The 18,351-nt window shown below is 44.8% G+C and overlaps 1 protein-coding gene across 3 annotated transcripts in view; it reads right to left on the bottom strand.

Annotated features, from left to right (window-relative positions):
• The window catches only part of LOC135921139 (uncharacterized), a 67,267-nt gene that overhangs the window by 11,502 nt on the left and 37,414 nt on the right, over positions 1-18,351 (bottom strand). Inside the window, exons 3-4 of one of the 3 annotated variants that reach the window (XM_070536721.1) lie at positions 14,886-14,970; positions 11,011-11,094 (exon numbers count right to left, since the gene is read on the bottom strand). The exons of 1 other annotated variant lie outside the window; for it this stretch is intronic. In XM_070536721.1, coding sequence (XP_070392822.1) covers positions 11,011-11,094; positions 14,886-14,928 — 127 coding nt within the window. In that variant the 5' untranslated portion in view covers positions 14,929-14,970. The remainder of the gene's footprint in view (positions 1-11,010; positions 11,095-14,885; positions 14,971-18,351) is intronic. One more of the 3 variants, XM_070536720.1, reaches the window with a different exon arrangement.

Genomic DNA, 18,351 nt, shown 5'->3' with positions numbered 1-18,351 from the left:
AAGAATGGGAGACGATGCCTGAATTCAAGGATTTGCGAAAGATAACCGCCAAATACCGGGAACACCAGAGAGAGTATCTTAGTAGAAAGCTATTTGTAATATTGTCAGGACCAGTGCACTACTTTGCGTCTCAATTAAGAATCAAGTTTAGGATGCCGTTCTCACTGATTGCCACATCACCGATAGAAAGCTCAGGATTAGTATTTGTGAATGGTGGGAGAGAGTTATTGTCATGCGTGAACACTGATTGGAAATAGACATTAAAAGCATTAGCTATATCGGAGGGGTCCGAAATAGCCGTGCCTTCTAATATAAAGGAAATCGTAGCAGTTTTAGTTGGTGTGATGGAAGTCCAGAATTTGCGCGGGTTAGAGTGTAATAACCTTTGTACTTCAACTTCAAAATAAAAGTTTTTAGCTGTTTTTGTTTTGATACGTAGCTCTTCCTCAGCGGTGTTAAAGCGAATTATACTTTCAGGATTACATGCCTTTTTCAGTCTGCGCAGACGACGAACACAACGTGATATCTGCAGTATTCTGTGATTCATCCATGAAATTTTAGGATTTCTCTTTTTAGTCTTGAGGGGAACAAAATTGTCATTGCATAGGAGGAGGAGACAAAGGAGAGAAAAGACAGGGAGTTTAGCCATTATAAGTACCGGCTGGCTACCCCTTGCCGGGGAAAGGGGTAAAGGGAATAAAAGGATAAAGAAGAAGAGGAAAAAAATGGAAAAAAAGAAAGTTCACACAGTAAGGCGAAACTACGCGCTACGAAGTTCAAGGGCGGTCGCACAATTCGCATGTCTTTAAAAACTTCAATAAAGCCCTTAAGGCCTTGAGTGCCGAAGCCCGTCTGGACCAATGTCCTAGAGCTTTTTCCAATGCATAGTTTCACGATGCGCTCAATTGCATCAACTAATGTGTGGACGTTATCACGTAGACCAAGTGCTCGGAAGGAATCAAAGTTAGAAGCTAAAGTGTCTGTTAGTGATGTATCATCAGCATGAGTGAAGCCGAAAAACTGTGCAATATTAGACTGAAGCTTAATAAATGAATAGGGAAGGCACACGTGTGCGGCTTTGTGGTCAGAAATGCCACTGATCACATTCGCGATGTGCGAATTCCAAATAAGGTTACTGGCTATTGTAACACCGAGGTAAAAAACTTCATCCACCTCCGTAAGGGGTTTGGATGCTATGCGTTAGGTAAACGACAATTTTTTAATTTTTAATTGATCTTCATAAATACTGTTTTATCAATGTTAAGCTGCATATCCCAGCGTGCACACCAAGCTATAGTCGGATATAACTTTAGAAAAAAGGGGAGGCCCGGCCCAGATGACCGAAGCGCGACAGTCCATTGCCCCCGCGAATAAAATAGTCCCTCTGCAAAAATTGTGCTCCTGAAACGCGTAAGTCTCGGCATCAATGAAGACTTTTGTATGTTGAGGATTAGTTTAGTAGAGCTTTCATGTGCTGCAGCACATGCTGGATAGCAACAGAAAAATAACCCCATGTCTTCTACAACGCTGCCCATCGTCTGCTCTTTAGCTTCAGTGCAAGTGACAAAAGTAGAAAGAGCAGCTCTGCAAGGCTTTTGCACTAGTTCACTTGTACATGGCTTACCGTCGACTCGTTTTCTGAGCTTATAGTGAATCAGTTGCTATTAAAAAAAGTACTTATATAAAACAATGTATTTATCGCAACCATTACAAACCTGGGTCGAGAATGCTGTCGAGGTAGAAACGTACAAAAATGCTTCATTCATCGTTTTAAAAAAGTACTCATGGTTTTAAATAGCATAAAATTGATATTTTTTGGTTTTATGTTTTCGCAATTTCACAGCACGCAATCTGAAGCTTGCGCGTGCAGTGAGCACTGGGGAACAGCGATCAATCGACGGGGCTACACAACACTCGAACGCCGTCGCTAGACGCTCGGCTATCTCACTGCTGAAAATAATCGTTCACGTTGACGGCAACAAGTTGACGGCAACAAATCCTTGCATTGAAGACTTCTGCAAATATTTTCTGTTGAGACTCTCGTAGGTTTCTTTCATGCGCGCACACTTTTCTAATTTCTCCTGAGCATGATTTTGCTCCATCACGTCACCCCGTCCGACGAAAAACGCAAGCGACACAGTACACGAACACACCCGCCGCTAACAGTAGGCACCAGTCTTTGTAAAACTTTTCTCGTCGTAACATCACTCGGGAGCGAAATAAAACAACATGAAACAAACACGCAGGATGTGTGTTCGTAGCGGTGGCCACGGGATCCTGTTTTCAGGCAAAGCGTAGCGCAGCGCCAGCTATGCTCGCTGCAATGTTCCTTCGGCGGATCACGGCTCAGAATAAACGCACACGGCACAAATGCCTCATCCTAAGCTCGCAGTAATATTTCCGGCATGACAGGCCATCACAAACAGTTCTGGAATTCAGTCTGACGAGGGGCTGAAGCACACAGCTGGCGCGACCTCGCCCAGTTCGAAGCGTGTGCGGCCATCTTCCCCGTCGGCGGAATCAACGGCCGTCCGACTCATGACGTTAGTCCAGAGCGCACCTATTGGTGGATGCTCGTGTGCCTCCGCGTCGGAGGAGTAAACGCCCCCTTTTTTCTAAATTTGTATCTGACTATAGCATGTCTTGAAGGTTAGAGTTTAGGGTAACTTGATCTTTTGGCAGGGGATTTCATTAAAGAGGAGACAGTATCAGCAAAGAGTTTGATTTGTATGGGCTGAGTAACAGTGTCTACAATATCATTAATATATATGTTAAATAATAATGGTCCTAGAACACTACCCTGGGGAACACAACAAGTGACAGGAAGGATACTGGAAGAGCAATTATCAACTACTACGAATTGCGTATGGTTGGAAAAATAATCGCGAATCCAATTTACGAGACGTGAAAGAATGTTGAGATGTTCAAGTTCTTCTATTGGCTTTGCGTGCAATACAACATCAAATGGTTTCCTGAACTCCAAAATTATGATTACCGTTTGTCCTGATTTGTCCACAGTGCTAGCGAGAGTCTGAATTACAGGGGTTAATTGGGTTACAGTAGAGAGGCCCCTTCGAAAACCATGCTGCATAGGACATAGAATGCTTCTATGATCAAGCAAACTATGGATTTCAGTAGCAATAATGTGTGTAAAAGTTTTTATCGAGATGAGGTTAGCGATATAGGGCGGCAGTTTACAACTAGTGATGGATCGCCTACCTTTAGTATCAGAACAATACGAGCCGAAAACCAGTCGTTAGGAAGCCCCGCCGATGAAAGGGATGCACGAAAGATAATAACTAGAAAGCGAGATAGCATTTCGGCGTACCTATGAAGAAACAAGTTTGGAAGGTTATCAGGCCCTGGAGACGAATTTTTTTAATAATCAGAAGCATAGAAAAGACGCCAGACAAAGAAATAAAATTGAAATGGAAGGCCCAGTCCTGCTCCTTCTTCCAGACCCATTGCTGACCATCTCGAAGCAGAAGATGGCCTCGGCTGTAGATGCCACGACAGGTCCGCCAGGAAACTCTTGTAGAAGTTCATGAGCTTGAGGTAGCTCTGAAGCTCCTTCTTGTTCTAGGGCTTAGGCGTCTTAAGCACAGCATCAATATTGCGGGGAGCCGGGGTTGCCCAGCCAGGGAAATGACGTATCCCAAGTACTAAACACTGGGGGCCAGGAAACTGCACTTTTCCAGCTTGAGCTTGAGACCGGTATCCTGCAGTCGTGCCAGGACGTTGCGCAGGTTCTCTAGGTGGTCCTCTTTGTTGCTGCCAGTACCCAGGATGTCATCCAAGTACACCGCCAAATGCCTTATGCCCTTGGAGAGGTTGTCCATCTCCCTCTGACAAACGGTAAGCGCGTTTACATGAAGGGCCCCAAAGTTCTCGAAATTGTAATATACTTCCGGGAGGCATCCTGGGGCACCAGCTGCTGGTAAGCATCTCTGAAGTCGAGCTTGGTGAACTTCCGCCCACCGGACAACGCTAACCCGAGATATTAAATGCGGGGCCGCGGGTACTTCTCGATGGTAGCGGTGGGATTGATGGTAACCTTGAAATTCCCGTTGATCCTGACACCGCCGTATCGCTAAAGGACTGGTACTATGGGAGTGGCCCACTCAAAGGTCTTGACGGCCACCACGATGCCCTCTCGCTGTAGCCATTGCAGCTCCTGGGTGACCCCGTCCATTAGGGCGAATGGCAGTAGGCAAGGCTTGAAAAAACGCGGTCAGGCTCCCTTTGGTACATAGATGCCAGCCGTACATAGATGGTACATAGAGGGTACATAGAGGGTACATAGATGCCAGCCCCTGTTCCAGCCAGAGGCTGGAACAGGGTCTTGAACCCGGTTAGGATGCTGGGGATGCTCTCACCACATGCAGGCTGGCTTCCTTGTACTCTGGCAGACGAACGCTCAATGCATGAATCCAGTTCCGGCCCAGTAGGATCGGCTACGACGCCTTGGTTAAATAAAAGGGGAGGGTTGCCTCCCTGTCGCCAAAGCGAACGCTGACCTGGGCCTGACCATGTACATGGGAGAGCTGTCCGGAGTGGCTGCGCAGCATCACGCCCGTAGCCTCGACGCACACGCCGGCAAAGTGCGCTTCAAATGTTTCTCGGGCGCGTGTGATATGCTGGCCCCTGTGTCCAACTCCATGGAAATGGGGTGCCCGCAGAATTCGATGGTCAGCATGTACGGGGCACATACGACGAAACAAAGTCTGAGTGCCACATGTAGAATATCCGCGGGTCCTCGGCCACGACGTGGAGCCTGGCCGCCGAAGAACTCGAGCCTGCTGCCGCATGCCCCCGCCACGTACCATTGCGACGGCTACATTGGCTGCGGACTTCTGTGGTACCAGGGCTTCAACCAGGCTGCTATCCGCTGTTCGTCCTCTCCCCTCGGCATAACCGTGCCAGTTGCCCAGTTTTCCCGCCCGTGAAGCATTGTGCTTGAGAGAACTGGCACTGTGAGGGAGAGTGGGCACCACCACAGCGACCGCAGGTGCTGCCCTTTGTCGCCAAATTGTTGACCGCCGCTTCCGCCGACGGTGAGCTAATCGTACGTGCAATCTCGCCGGAGTCATTGACGGCAGCTTCCATTGCCAGCGCTGCCCTCATGGCGTCGTCCAGCGAGAGGTCGGAAAGCTCCTGGAGTCGCATCAGCATGCCGGGGCTGTTGATGCCGCAGAGGAAATGGTCCTGGAGCAGGCAGTACAGCTGGTCCCCAAAGGTGCCGGCACTCGCTAACCCTCGCAGCGCAGCAACGAACTGCTCGACATTCTCTCCTTCCTAGTGTGGACGGTGCTGGGTTTAAATGCGAGCGCAGTATGGCGAGCAGCTCACCCAGCGTCTTAACATGCGGCGTCACTGGCTTGAGAAGGCTGAGCAGGAGACTCAAGAAAGTGGTCTCGCAGCTGGCCAGAAAATTTTCCCGCTGTTTGGCCTCGGGTGTGTCGTTCGCCCGGAAGCACACGTGGACATGCTCCTCGTAAACTGGCCAGGCGCACCCATCTCCCTCGAAAGGCTGGAGCTTTCCGTACAGTGGCATGGCGGCGGCAGCGGGGGTCGGTGTTTCGCCGCTCGCGGCGGCGTGGGACGATCCGTGCGTACTAGTCACCAGTGTCACGATCCACCCGGGTTCTTTAACGGGGGAGGGCTCGAGACACCCTCTGTTAGACAGACGCTCCGAAGCATGGTGGTGATGAACCATCGGTGACCCCGAGCATCTGCGCTCGTCGGTGTTTATTCGTGCGGTGACCAATGTGGACCACCGAGCCTGGCATGCCACCGAGCCTCGCGGGCCAACAAAGATTATGCCCGAGGTGGCGTCACAAAGGTTGTTACAGTATTACTATTTATTCAGTATCTTTAATGAAGCACTTGAGTGTTCTGTTTACCTCCAATTTACGCTAGAATGCTCACGTTGAACACATTACCGCAAAACCACGTAACAAACCTGGTTACCTCAAACCGCGCTTACACCTTGCGAACACAGATACTAGACTTCAGGTATACAGTTCTCTTATCAGGCCTTCCTTATAGTATGCGTCCATAACTTGGCACCCACACTACTCTTAATCTGATTAATCTAATTGAATCAGCCTGAAATAAAGCTGCGCGCTTCATCGTATCTTCATACTCTCGCTATCGAAGTGAGTCCGTCTTATAGAAATCGCTGAATCTCTCTTGCTTTGGCTCGAGGCCATATTCTGCCTGCTCCTGATATCGTGAACCGCACAGACCATGTTCATATTGTAAAACCTATATTTTCCAGGACTAAAGCTCCTGAAAATTCGCCCCTGGTTTCGACTTTCCCGAATGGAACTCACTACTTTCATGCATTGTCTCGTTTATGGAAGCTTCATCATTTCACGCAGCACTGCTATGATTCCTAGAGTCTATCAACCGGTCTAAACTCACATATGCATGAATATTTACTTTAACCGGGTTTCATGTGCTTAGTATTCGATAACGTTCCTTCTGCTTCATCTTACATGTATTTATCTGGGTTGTTTCCCTAACTCTCCTCCGAATGTACTTTTAAACTTATATTTTAATGGGGACTGGTCGTCCTTATCGCGTTTTAAGTTCGTTTGTGTTTCTCACGCTGTTTCTTTTTAAACGCCGTTTCTCTTTCTTTCTTGTTCGACGTTTATATTATTTCTTTATTCTACATGACGTATTCTCCTATTATTTACATTGTACACATTACACTTACGCCACACGTGTTTCATCGTCCCTATGTAATGCCCAGCGTACTCGGACAAATAAATAAACAAATAAGTAAGATCAGAAATGTGGCGTGTCCGGCATCGAATCTTGGCAATGTCGCAGTTTTGCGGATGGCTGCAGTGCTCCAAGACGGCACTAAACCTGTTCCTAGAGACGGCTTTTATTCCAATAGCACTTTATCTTTGAACTAAGCCTTCACAGAGACCATTCTTCTTGGATATATGTTTGATACCCGAAGGTACAACACATTCCCATGGTTTATATATATTAACTCTCTGCTGGCGCGGGTGTGTAACTCAGCGGATGAGACAATCGGTATCTGATCGCGGGGTAGTAGGTTCACAACTTACCACCGCCAACGTTTTTCCTTTACAATTTATTTTGTTTTATGAAATAATTTTTCTATAGCGCTTTATATTTAATGGCTACACTTAAGACTACATTCACACGATCTTCTTTGAAGTGAACCAATTATGCATTATAAAAATTTCTTTAGTCGGCTGTAATGTGCATACAATAGAGGCAACTTACTGGTGTTCTGTTGCACAATACAAGTTTATTAGATGCGCTATTCTGTAACCTACAGGCATTTAGTAATGCAAGTTTCTACACTGTATATTTTAAATTAGTACAGAGTGTTCTTGCTGCCCCTGCAGCAAGAACACTCTTTACTAGACCCTTAGCCCGACGCTTTTCTTGCGAGGTTATTGCAACACGAATAATTTTTTATCACCTAATGGTGCATAAAAAACAACAATATTATTTCGAATTGTAATTGATCATATGTTATATGTAATTAGTCAAAATACATTAAAACGCACAACAGTTTATTATCAGTGAGCCTATGAACAGCTTCGCAATGCAGGGCGGAATAATGAAATGATTATATTCCCATTCCATATTGCGCTGTCGTCACATGCGTCATCAGCTCCCCGTCAATCATCATCATCAGCAGCAACAGCCTGGTTACGCCCACTGCAGGGCAAAGGCCTCTCCCATACTTCTCCAACAACCCCGGTCATGTACTAATTGTGGCAATGCCGTCCCTGCAAACTTGTTTATCTCATCCGCCCACCTAACTTTCTGCCGCCCCCTGCTACGCTTCCCTTCCCTTGGGATCCAGTCCGTAACCCTTAATGACCATCGGTTATCCTCCCTACTCATTACATGTCCTGCCCATGCCCATTTCTTTTTCTTGATTTCAACTAAGATGTCATTAACTCGCGTTTGTTCCCTCACCCAATCTGCTCTTTTCTTATCCCTTAACGTTACACCTATCATTCTTCTTTCCATAGCTCGTTGCGTCGTCCTCAATTTGAGTAGAACCCTTTTCGTAAGCCTCCAGGTTTCTGCTCCGTAGGTGAGTACTGGTAAGACGCAGCTATTATACACTTTCCTTTTGAGGGATAATGGCAACCTGCTGTTCATGATCTGAGAATACCTGCCAAACGCACCCCAGCCCGTTCTTATTCTTCTGATTATTTCTGGCTCATGGTCCGGATCTGCCGTCACTACCTGCCCTTAGTAGATGTATTCCCTTACTACTTCCAGTGCCTCGCTGTTCTCTTAAATTGCTGTTCTCTTCCGAGACTGTTAAACATTACTTTAGTTTTCTGCAGATTAATTTTTAAACCCACTCTTCTGCTTTGCCTCTCCAGGTCAGTGAGCATGCGTTGCAATTGGTCCCCTGAGTTACTAAGCAAGGCAATATCATGAGCGAATAGCAAGTTACTAAAGTATTTTCTATTAACTTTTATCCCCAATTCTTCCCAATCCAGGTATCTGAATACCTCCTGTAAACACGGGGTGAATAGCATTGGAGAGATCGTATCTGCCTGTCTGACGCCTTTCTTTATTGGGATTTTGTTGCTTTCTTTATGGAGGACTATGGTGGCTGTGGAGCCGCTATAGATATCTTTCAGTATTTTTACATACGGCTCGTCTACACCCTGATTCCGTAATGCCTCCATGACTGCTGAGGTTTCGACAGAATCAAACGCTTTCTCGTAATCAATGAAAGCTTACGAGAAAGCGTTTGATACTCAATACTATTGATACTCAACCCCGTCAATACTATTAGCAAGATCCTCCGGTAGTGGGAGACAGGTAACAAAAAGCAAAAGAATAAAGCGAAAGCAGACCTTCCAATACGCGGGTATTTAATTTCCGTGTCCTTGAAGTTACAGATTAACTTTAGTTTTTTTTTTTACTTTAAGCACCGGACATAAAGAAGATAGCGAACCGGAATTATGTCGTTATTGTGCCATTATTATACCTCGAAGTCCGGCTTATGTGTATATCGTTTCCATCTTTTCGTGACGATGAAAGGGATGCGTGGCTGCTCGATCGAGATAAACGAGGAAGAAGGATAGGAATCTGAAATCTCTAAGGCAGTACCCAAGTTTTGCCTTGGGCATACTGTTGACACGTACATCGCTACGAACTGGGCACAAATTACAAGTCTTACGCCACGCTCCCATATAACTACTTTTTCCTCGTCCTTCTTTTCCCGCAAAGGAGCAGTCTTGAACACCCTTCCCCACCACTTCGCTGAAATCACTTGCCCGACATCGTTTTTCCAGAATGTGGCTTTATTGGCTGAAAAATGCTCTTTCATGCGTTAGTCTTTTTGTTTTTAAGCACTTGGTAAATGTAGCTTTCTTGTACACCTTTCCTGTATACCTGTGTTTATGTTGCATCATCAACTGTACCATCCCCTTATGTAGTAGCTCTAGCAAAGGGGTCTTTAAGGAAACAAAACTGAACCGAACGTATCTGAGCACGGTTATAGACTCCTATTTCTATGCATGTAATGATGTCGTGAACATAAAAGGTGGTCCCTATCATGGCAAACACTTAATATATACACAAACAACCGGTGACTGGGCTGCGCAGATTTATGTCGTGTCAAGAAAGATCCCTTGCACTGATTTGTGAGATGTTGATGTGAGAAGCGCTTATTTGTGAGAAGCTTGATATTGGGCTTTCCCTAAATCGCTGTTGTTACTGCTGGTGTTATCGCTATTTCTATGCACGTAACAGTGCACCTGAAATGGAAGTATGCTCGCCATGCTGGCAGCTGAAAACTGTGTCGCAGCTTTACGTAGGCCCCAACAAGTTGAATTCCTCGCGAACAGTTGGCAAGAAGACGAGTAATCTCGTCAAAATATCAAGAATATTAAAGCCGCCTTTGATTCATGTGACCTCTTTGCGCCATCATCATGGCATACACGGCAAAAATATACATGGCTTGTACATTTTGGGGGGCGATTACACATACTTTAGGTCATCAAAAACAGAATTTCTAACGCGCAAAGCGTGCATGTCTCGTCTGTGAAATCGGCGAGATAAAGAGTGGCAGCAGAAGGTGAGTCAGGCGAGAAACAGAGGAGGTGGGCGCCTGGAGCTGGAGAGGGGGAGTGCACGCTGGCAAAGGTACGGAGTAGCGCGCGGCGGAGGGGGGAGGTGGAAGAAGGCGGGGCGTCGCGGAGCAGTCTGGTAGGCGAAGGCACGCTGGGTTCACCTCCTGTGCCAATTGCTAAGGGCTCTATGGGCTATGGATTTACCGGGTTTGTCGGACGCTCGAAAGGCCGATCGCTGAGCGGAAGGACGGAGCAGCACTGCTGCAACGCGAGCGGCAGAAGGCCCTGCACGAGTCGACCAACCCCAAAGTTGTCGGCACGGCAGGCGCCGGGCAAGAACTAACAAAGACGGGCAAAAGATGCGCGTTAGGCGTGCCCAAGAAGCTCCCGAAGAACATGCTAAGCGGCTTCCGAAAACGTCGGTGTGTCAGGCAAGACAGCATAGCTTAGAAACGCCGCAACAGCATCCACACGCTTGCGCACCACCTGCTTTCACAAAGTGAAACATCACTATATATATATATATATATATATATATATATATATATATATATATGTGTGAGTGTGTGTTTCTTGGCCAATAATTTTAATACCGCGATTTAATCCGGATGTATAGTACTTATTAGAAATTTCACATATGGTGCATATCGTACCGCCTGCGTTCAACATTATCTTACACTTAGGAATTTAGACAATCTCTTCAACTACGTACTTATTGTTAAGCTAATTGAACTGCTTTCCCTTACTCATTCAAATAAGGGTGTGAGGCCGTAGAGGAAATTGTATTGCAAACACTAAGAACACTGTGCGTCTTCCACATAACGTAATGTAATACTTCCCAGTGTAATGTAGCTCAAAATTCGTCAGATAAATTTTATTGTATGTAGTACTCCTAGAGTGACAAACTTACCATGTTGGGGCATTGCTATTCCAGGTTTTGGTGGAGTTGCCGCAGCAGTTTCTGCTGCAGTTGAGGGTATTTGTGCTGCAGGTTCTGTTGACATGAGGCGTTAAAAAATAATTAGGACATCTTGCACATGATTTTTTATTGATAAAATGATCTAACTTGAATTTTGATAAAGACATCATAGCATAACGTTTGTTGCAAGGAAACCGATGCGCTCATAATGTTATGCAGAAACCATCGAAAGTGATTATCGATGCAGACGAATCGCCCAAACGAACGCATGAATGACTGAACCAGTGAGCGAACAAACGAATGAGAGAGCGAGCAACCGAACGAATGAGCAAGCTGTCAAGCGACTTTGTAAGTGAGCATTAGAACTTCAGTTTGGCCTAGTTGGTGTTTGCTGCCTATCATACTGACCGCAAATAAAGATAGGGACAGCGGAAGAGAGCACATGAACAACACAGGCGGTATGAGAGCTAGTGAACGATTGAAGAAGTGTTTTGCATGACGACCACAACCACGCACCATGGATAGATCGTTAAGTTCCCGGCTTCTTTTGTTTCAGATTCCTCAACACAAATTTCTAGTCAAATTCCCATTGATGTTTCCTTTCCAATATGTTTATGAAAATTTATGTCTATGAAACTAACCTTATTGACAGGGAAAAAATTCATGTTAATCTACTGGAAACTAAAAAAGGTAGTTGTATGTACATATCTTGCTTTCAGAAAATCATTTGATTTTGTTCTCAAGGAGATTTTTGTCAAAATTTAAAAATTTATCGTGCGTGCAAGAGCAAATGGCATGTTGTTTTCGAACCTACATTACAGGCCCAATTACACTATTACTCAAACTTTCACAAGAACACTTCAGCTGTCCGGAAAAGTTGCATAGTATGCCTGATTTTATTCATGGTTTAAAGAAGATATATTTTCTCCCTTATGACTTGTTATCAATAGATAGGGAACGTTTATGACACCACAATCCTATTGAAAGGTAAGATTGCATTCGTTCCCGATAATTCCAATAGTTGCCAATGCCAGGAAATGGTCTGTAAATAATGATATCAGAATTTCTACCAAGGAAACTCATTCTTTCGCTTTTCGTACTATACGTATTATGTTCTCACAACTAATGGTCTCTTAGGGTAACCAAGAGGTAAGTGTAGTAACTGGTAATAAAGCTATGGGGGTAACGTTTTAGAAAAAGCCTGATTTGGACCCAGAATGCTGAATACGTTTTGAAGAACCAAGTTGCGTATTGAAAAAGGCAACCGCAGGAACTTGGTTCTTAAAAGCATTGCAACAACTAGCCCAGAAATAGGTTCTTCGAAAATACTGAATATCTTTCTGGTAAAGTGACTAAATATCAAAACAACTAAATGGCCACCGATATATTTTACCAAATCGGACAAGTGCCTAATATAACATCATTGTTTGTAATCGGTGTTGTACTACTGTCTTATAATATGCGGAAGTACATCTATGAAAAAAATTCGTCTTCATTCTTCCTTTGGAAAGTATATGTATGGCGAAGCTATGGCCAACCTTAGACAAGTACCCCATGCCAACTGAGGTTAGACGACGTTAGGTAAGCACCACCACCACAAAGGACGTACGTCACAGCACACGCATGTGTGCGGAAGTGCAGCGTACATCCCCATTATTCTAGGCTCTTCACCAAGCACAAGTGGCTTATTAAACGGTTCAATATTTGAAAGCAAATTGCGTCCGAAAGTTCGTAAATTGTGGCTTAAGCACAAGCTTCAGACATGATAGCTTCGGACTGTACTTCAAGTATGCAAGAATTCGATTGCACGGAAGCTCAGCGACAAAGCCCTTTTCCAAATGCCGTTTGGTGTATGCCTTGGTAGCCGAGGCCGCTAGTTAGCGGTACTGTGTAATGCGCAAGCGCAACTGGCCAGCTCGCGAAATCGGCCGTGCGCGTCTGTAGCCGCGAAGCAAGCGAATGAGGGAGGTGCCGGGGCCTCCGTGCTGGCTTTGGTTTGTCTGCAATTTTCGTCGGCACATTTAATTAGCAGTATCGGCAACGACAATGCAGAAATGTGAGCATAAAAATTGCCTAGCGTCTTTCTTACTCTTTTAAACCAACACTTTGAACGCACTCCACACGGATACGCCTGAAATTGCGCTGCTGAAATGTTTACTCTCAGTGCATAACGAAAAATTCATGAAGAACCAACCCCGCTTATTATTCAAGAATACGTTTGAGCACGTTTGATGTTTTGGTTATTTGTGGCACTATATTACACTCTTGTATAGGGGGGGGGGGGGAGGGCTCCTTTCTACCACCGTGTCTTACCCGTACGCGAAAGCGAACCAGTACTTCGAGGGCCACTTCCCCAAGCTACGCGTTTGGAACCGGGAGCAATGTTTGCCACGGCCTCTGGCCGTACAAGCTGCGACCAACAGTGCAGCAGCTGAATGACCCTGTCTCAAAGTGGTAGCTTTCACGACAGATCAATGCGAGGACGCGAGAAATGTGCGGAATATAACCAACCCTTATATATAGCTTTCATTGATTACGAGAAAGCGTTTGATTCTGTCGAAACCTCAGCGGTCATGGAGGCAACACGGAATCAGGGTGCAGATGAGCCGTATGTAAAAATACTGAAAGATATATATAGCGACTCCACAGCCACCGTAGTGCTCCTTAAAAAAAGCAACAAAACCCCAATAAAGAAAGGCGTCAGGCAGAGAGATAAGATCTCTCCAGTGCTATTCACAGCGTGTTTACAGGAGGTATTCAGAGACCTTGGTTGGGAAGAATTCGGGATGAAAGTTAATGCAGAATACCTTAGTAACTTGTGATTCGCTGATGATATTGCCTTGCTTAGTAACTCAGGGGATCAATTGCAATGCATGCTCACTGACCTTGAGAGGCAGAGCAGAAGGGTGGGTCTAAAAATTATTCTGCAGAAAGCTAAAGTAATGTTCAACAGTCTCGGAAGAGAACTGCAATTTACAATAGGTAGCGAGGCACTGGAAGTGGTAAGGGAATACATCTACTTAGGGCAGATAGTGACGGTGGATCCGGATAATGAGACGGAAATAACCAGAAGAATAAGAATGGGCTGGGGTGCGTTTGGCAGGCATTCTCAGATGTGAACAGCAGGTTGCCATTATCCCTCAAGAGAAAAGTGTATAATAGCTGTGCATTACCAGCACTCACCTACGGGGCAGAAACCTAGAGGCTTACGAAAAGGGTTCTACTTAAATTGAGGACTACGCAACGAGGTATGGAAAGAAGAATGATGGGTGCAACATTAAGGGATAACAAAAGAGCAGATTGGGTGAGGGAACAAACGCGAGTTAATGACATCTTAGTTGAAATCAAGAAAAAGAAGTGGGCATGGGCAGGACATGTAATGAGGAGGGAGGATAACGGATGGTCATTAAGGGTTACGGACTTGATTCCAAGGGAAGGGAAGCGTAGCAGGGGGCGGAAGAAAGTTAGGTGTGCGGATGAGATGAAGAAGTTTGCAGGGATGACACGGCCGCAATTAGTACATGACCGAGGTTGTTGGAGAAGTATGGGAGAGGCCTTTGCCCTGCAGTGGGCGTAACCAGGCTGATGATGATGATGATATGAGCAACCCTCAAGCTGTTTCGAATATGTTCCGTCCTATAACAGGTTGTAAAAATGGTGAGTGCCCTCCTCTTTTTCATTCGTATTCTAATCAAGGAATGAGTGATTGCCGCTGTTTTTTTCTTCTTTTCAACTTTACTAGCCGCCTAATCCCATATACCTGCTATGCGTTTGTTCGCATATTGCATTCTCGGTTCTTGTATATGCTTGATAATAAAAACCCTTTTGATATTATGTCCAAAGTGCAATACGTCTTCTATTCATACCATTTGTGCGAGCGTAGCAATTGCGGTCGCCATGCTTGACCATCTTGTTTTGCTCTTACGCTGTAGTTGTCCCAATGCAGTCAAACTGTAGAAAGGGGGAATGGTCTTTGTAAAAGTGTTTCTGTGCAGCTTTTTCCCGACTATCACTTCTCCTTTGCTGATCAAAGGAAGACGGATTTCATTTCATTTTACGTTTTTCGTGCAAAGCACCGATTTACTTGTGTTCACGGCACACATGTCCTTTAGCAGCTTTTTCCCCAACTTCAGTTTTTTTTTTCGCAAACCATTTATTGAGCAAGTAGAAGATTGTTAATAAGTAAACATACCGAAATATGTGTTCTTACTTGAAATATATGCGCCTACGTTTGGCTATTTCTTATTGGATGAACTAGTTGACACTTACTATACGTGTTCGGTTTGTTCGCAAAACAGGATGCTCGAACACCTTTAGTTTATACTTTTTTCTGTGCATCGTCGGCCACCAATGCGGAAATGCTAATGTTAAATAACACAGATGATGCGATGACGGACCATGGTCACGAAGACGAAAGCACCCTATAATGCTTGTTGAAGGAAAAATCATAAAGGAATGCGTACGTGGATATTACCAAGATCCTTAAAATGGTGTTACCAAAACAACGCCCGATGCACATATGTATGCACTATATACTTAGGAAAAGTTAGTAGCAATTGTGGAAGCTGGTACAAATGTCAAAGCTCCAGGAGACAGTCCACCACTTCCGTTTTGTCTCTCTCTTGCACGCACGACACTGCCCAAATGCAGCTTAACATAAACCCCTTGGGCTGGAACGCCATCCCAGCCCTTGTCGGAATGATAGCGAACAAGATGAACAGTATTCCCTTATGAAAATGACTGTTGAAATGTTGTTGGCATATTGTTGACGAATTGTTGACTCAATAGCCTTTCAACAATACCTCAACAATTATTGAAACCACAGAGTCATAATTCAACAATAAAGTTGTTGGGCAGTTCACAACAAAAAAGTCGTTGACTAAATTCTGTTGGTATATTGTTGATTAGTATTGAGTATTATTGAGCCATTGTTGAGTAGTTTTCAACAATAAGGTTGTTGACTAAATTCTTTTGATGTATTGTTGAATAATATTGAGTATTATTGAGCCATTGTTGAGTAGTTTTCAACAATAAGGTCGTTGACTAAATTCTCTTGATATATTGTTGAATAGTATTGAGTATTATTGAGCCAATGTTGAGTAGTTTCCAACAATAAAGTCGTTGACTAAATTCTCTTGACATATTGTTGAATACTATTGAGTATTGAACCATTGTTGAGTAGTTTCCAACAATAAAGTCGTTGACTAAATGCAGTTACCTTTTTGTTGAATAACATTGATTCACGAGCAATATTGAGTTTCGAAGTATATGTGAAAAACACACGCACATATGTATGTGTGCGTCTTTTGCACATATATGTTGCTTTACTGATCACTTGATCACCATTGCATATATACAGGCTGTTTCACGTTACTTGAACCATAGACGTATATACACGGGTTTCAGCTAACTTTACTCAGAGTTTAAAAATATGCAGATGCACAATAATACGATGCGACCAAATGCATGTTGTATCACTCCTGTATGCGTCACGCTATTCTTGTATTTTCCTAAATAGTTAATTAGTCAAGAAAATTAGCCATTCTGAAGGAACAAAGTTAGGCGAAAAATTGAAATGAGGAAGTTCTAGAGCACTTTGTAAAACGTCCGATTAGGCAATTTCTAACTTTCTATCTATTAAGTGTTAGTGTTTTTCAGCTTAATGCGGATGCGCGCGAAATACAAGAAATATCACTTGACATACCCGCTTGCGCGCGCCGCGCTTGCAGCGCTCCTAACTGAGCATACCATCGAGCAGGGTGTGTTGCCGCTTAAAAGGCGACAGGGCAGTGACGAAGGCGTTGGCTGTGGTATTGACGCCAGCGACGTGCTTCCCTCGCTGCGGTTCATAATGGCGATAAGCAGACGGGTGTTCACACCGGTTAAATGGTATGTATTCGTTTGTGCGCGGAAGGCTTAGGAGCAGTGCAATCACGACTCGCAGGCGGGCATATCACGTGGTATTTTTTGTATTTCGCGAGCATCCGCAGTAAACTGAAAAACACTAACACTTAACAGATAGAAAGACAAACTGTTTATTCGGACGTGTTGCCAACTGCTCTGCAACTTTCTAATTGGAATTTATTTCCTAAGTTCCTTGCTTCAGAATTTGGCTAATTATATCCTTGACTAATTAGCTAAGTAAGCAAAATACAGAAATAGCGCGACACGCTACATACCAAAGGGAGCAACATGCATGTAGTCACGTCGTCATAGAGTGCATAGAGTTTACACTCGGCCTAAAGTTAGCAAAAACACCCTACACACACACACACACACACACACACACACACACACACACACACACACACACATATATATATATATATATGCAGTTTGAGAAGACAAACATCCCTACAAGCAGTGACAAACAACCGATGATTGGACGCATCCTGCATTTCCATCGGCGTCCATTATAAGGGGCAAGTGCCCTGGCTGTGTGTTAGGAAACGGCATTGCATGCCTGCATGTTAAATATGGTCAAGGTGGCGGAGAACGTTCACAAAATTCAAGTGTGGGGTTTGACGTGCCAAAATCACAGTTTGATTATGAGCCGCACCGTAGTAAGAAACTCCATATTTATTTTGACCATCTGGGGTCCTTTAACCTGCACCGAACGCACGGTACACGGGCGTTCTTGCAATTCACCCCCATCGAAATGCAGCCGCCGCGGCCGGCATTAGATCCCAAGCATTCGGGTTAGCAGCGCAACACCTCAGCCACTATGCCACCACGGCAGGTGCGGCGGAGAAAGGAGTGAACATCGTTTTTACAGAGTGCGTTTCCCTTAGATGTTACCCGTTAGCGCGCTACAGAACGAAACGAAAAGCTTGGCCGATATTTACGACATGGTGCTCATAATTCACATGGAGGCCAAATTCTGTTCTGTGACCTAGACGGGGTGCTGGCAAATGTGTTGGGCATCTGCTTCGCCACCAAGCACAGTCTGCGCTGCTATACGTTCTCGGTGACAAATCGCACAGCGCAGAAGCACAGGCACAAATGTTTAAAGAATGGGACGACAGACTGCCTGCAGTTTGCCATGACGTCGAAATAAGAAGCACAAACAGCGACGTTTCTGTACTTTTCTGGTCAATAGTTGAGTTCGCATGGTTGCGGCATGCATTACCTTTTTTTTAATCCAAACGACGAAAACGGAGCGCACAAATTAGCACGGCGTTTGCGACGTTTGAATTTGGCGCCTTTTCCAGCGCATTCCATTAGCTCCGGCCGGTGCACAAAGTTAGTGCGCTAAAGAAAGTAGTTTATCAAAGAAGCGAAGCAAAAAACTTTCATACACTTGCAAATCGCAACAATTGTCCAGTAATAACA

This window comes from Dermacentor albipictus, chromosome 3 (genome assembly GCF_038994185.2).
Source record: "Dermacentor albipictus isolate Rhodes 1998 colony chromosome 3, USDA_Dalb.pri_finalv2, whole genome shotgun sequence".
NCBI classification, from domain to species: Eukaryota; Metazoa; Arthropoda; class Arachnida; order Ixodida; family Ixodidae; genus Dermacentor; species Dermacentor albipictus.
Note: the sequence above shows the minus strand (reverse complement) of the source record. Positions and strands in the feature narration are given on the sequence as shown.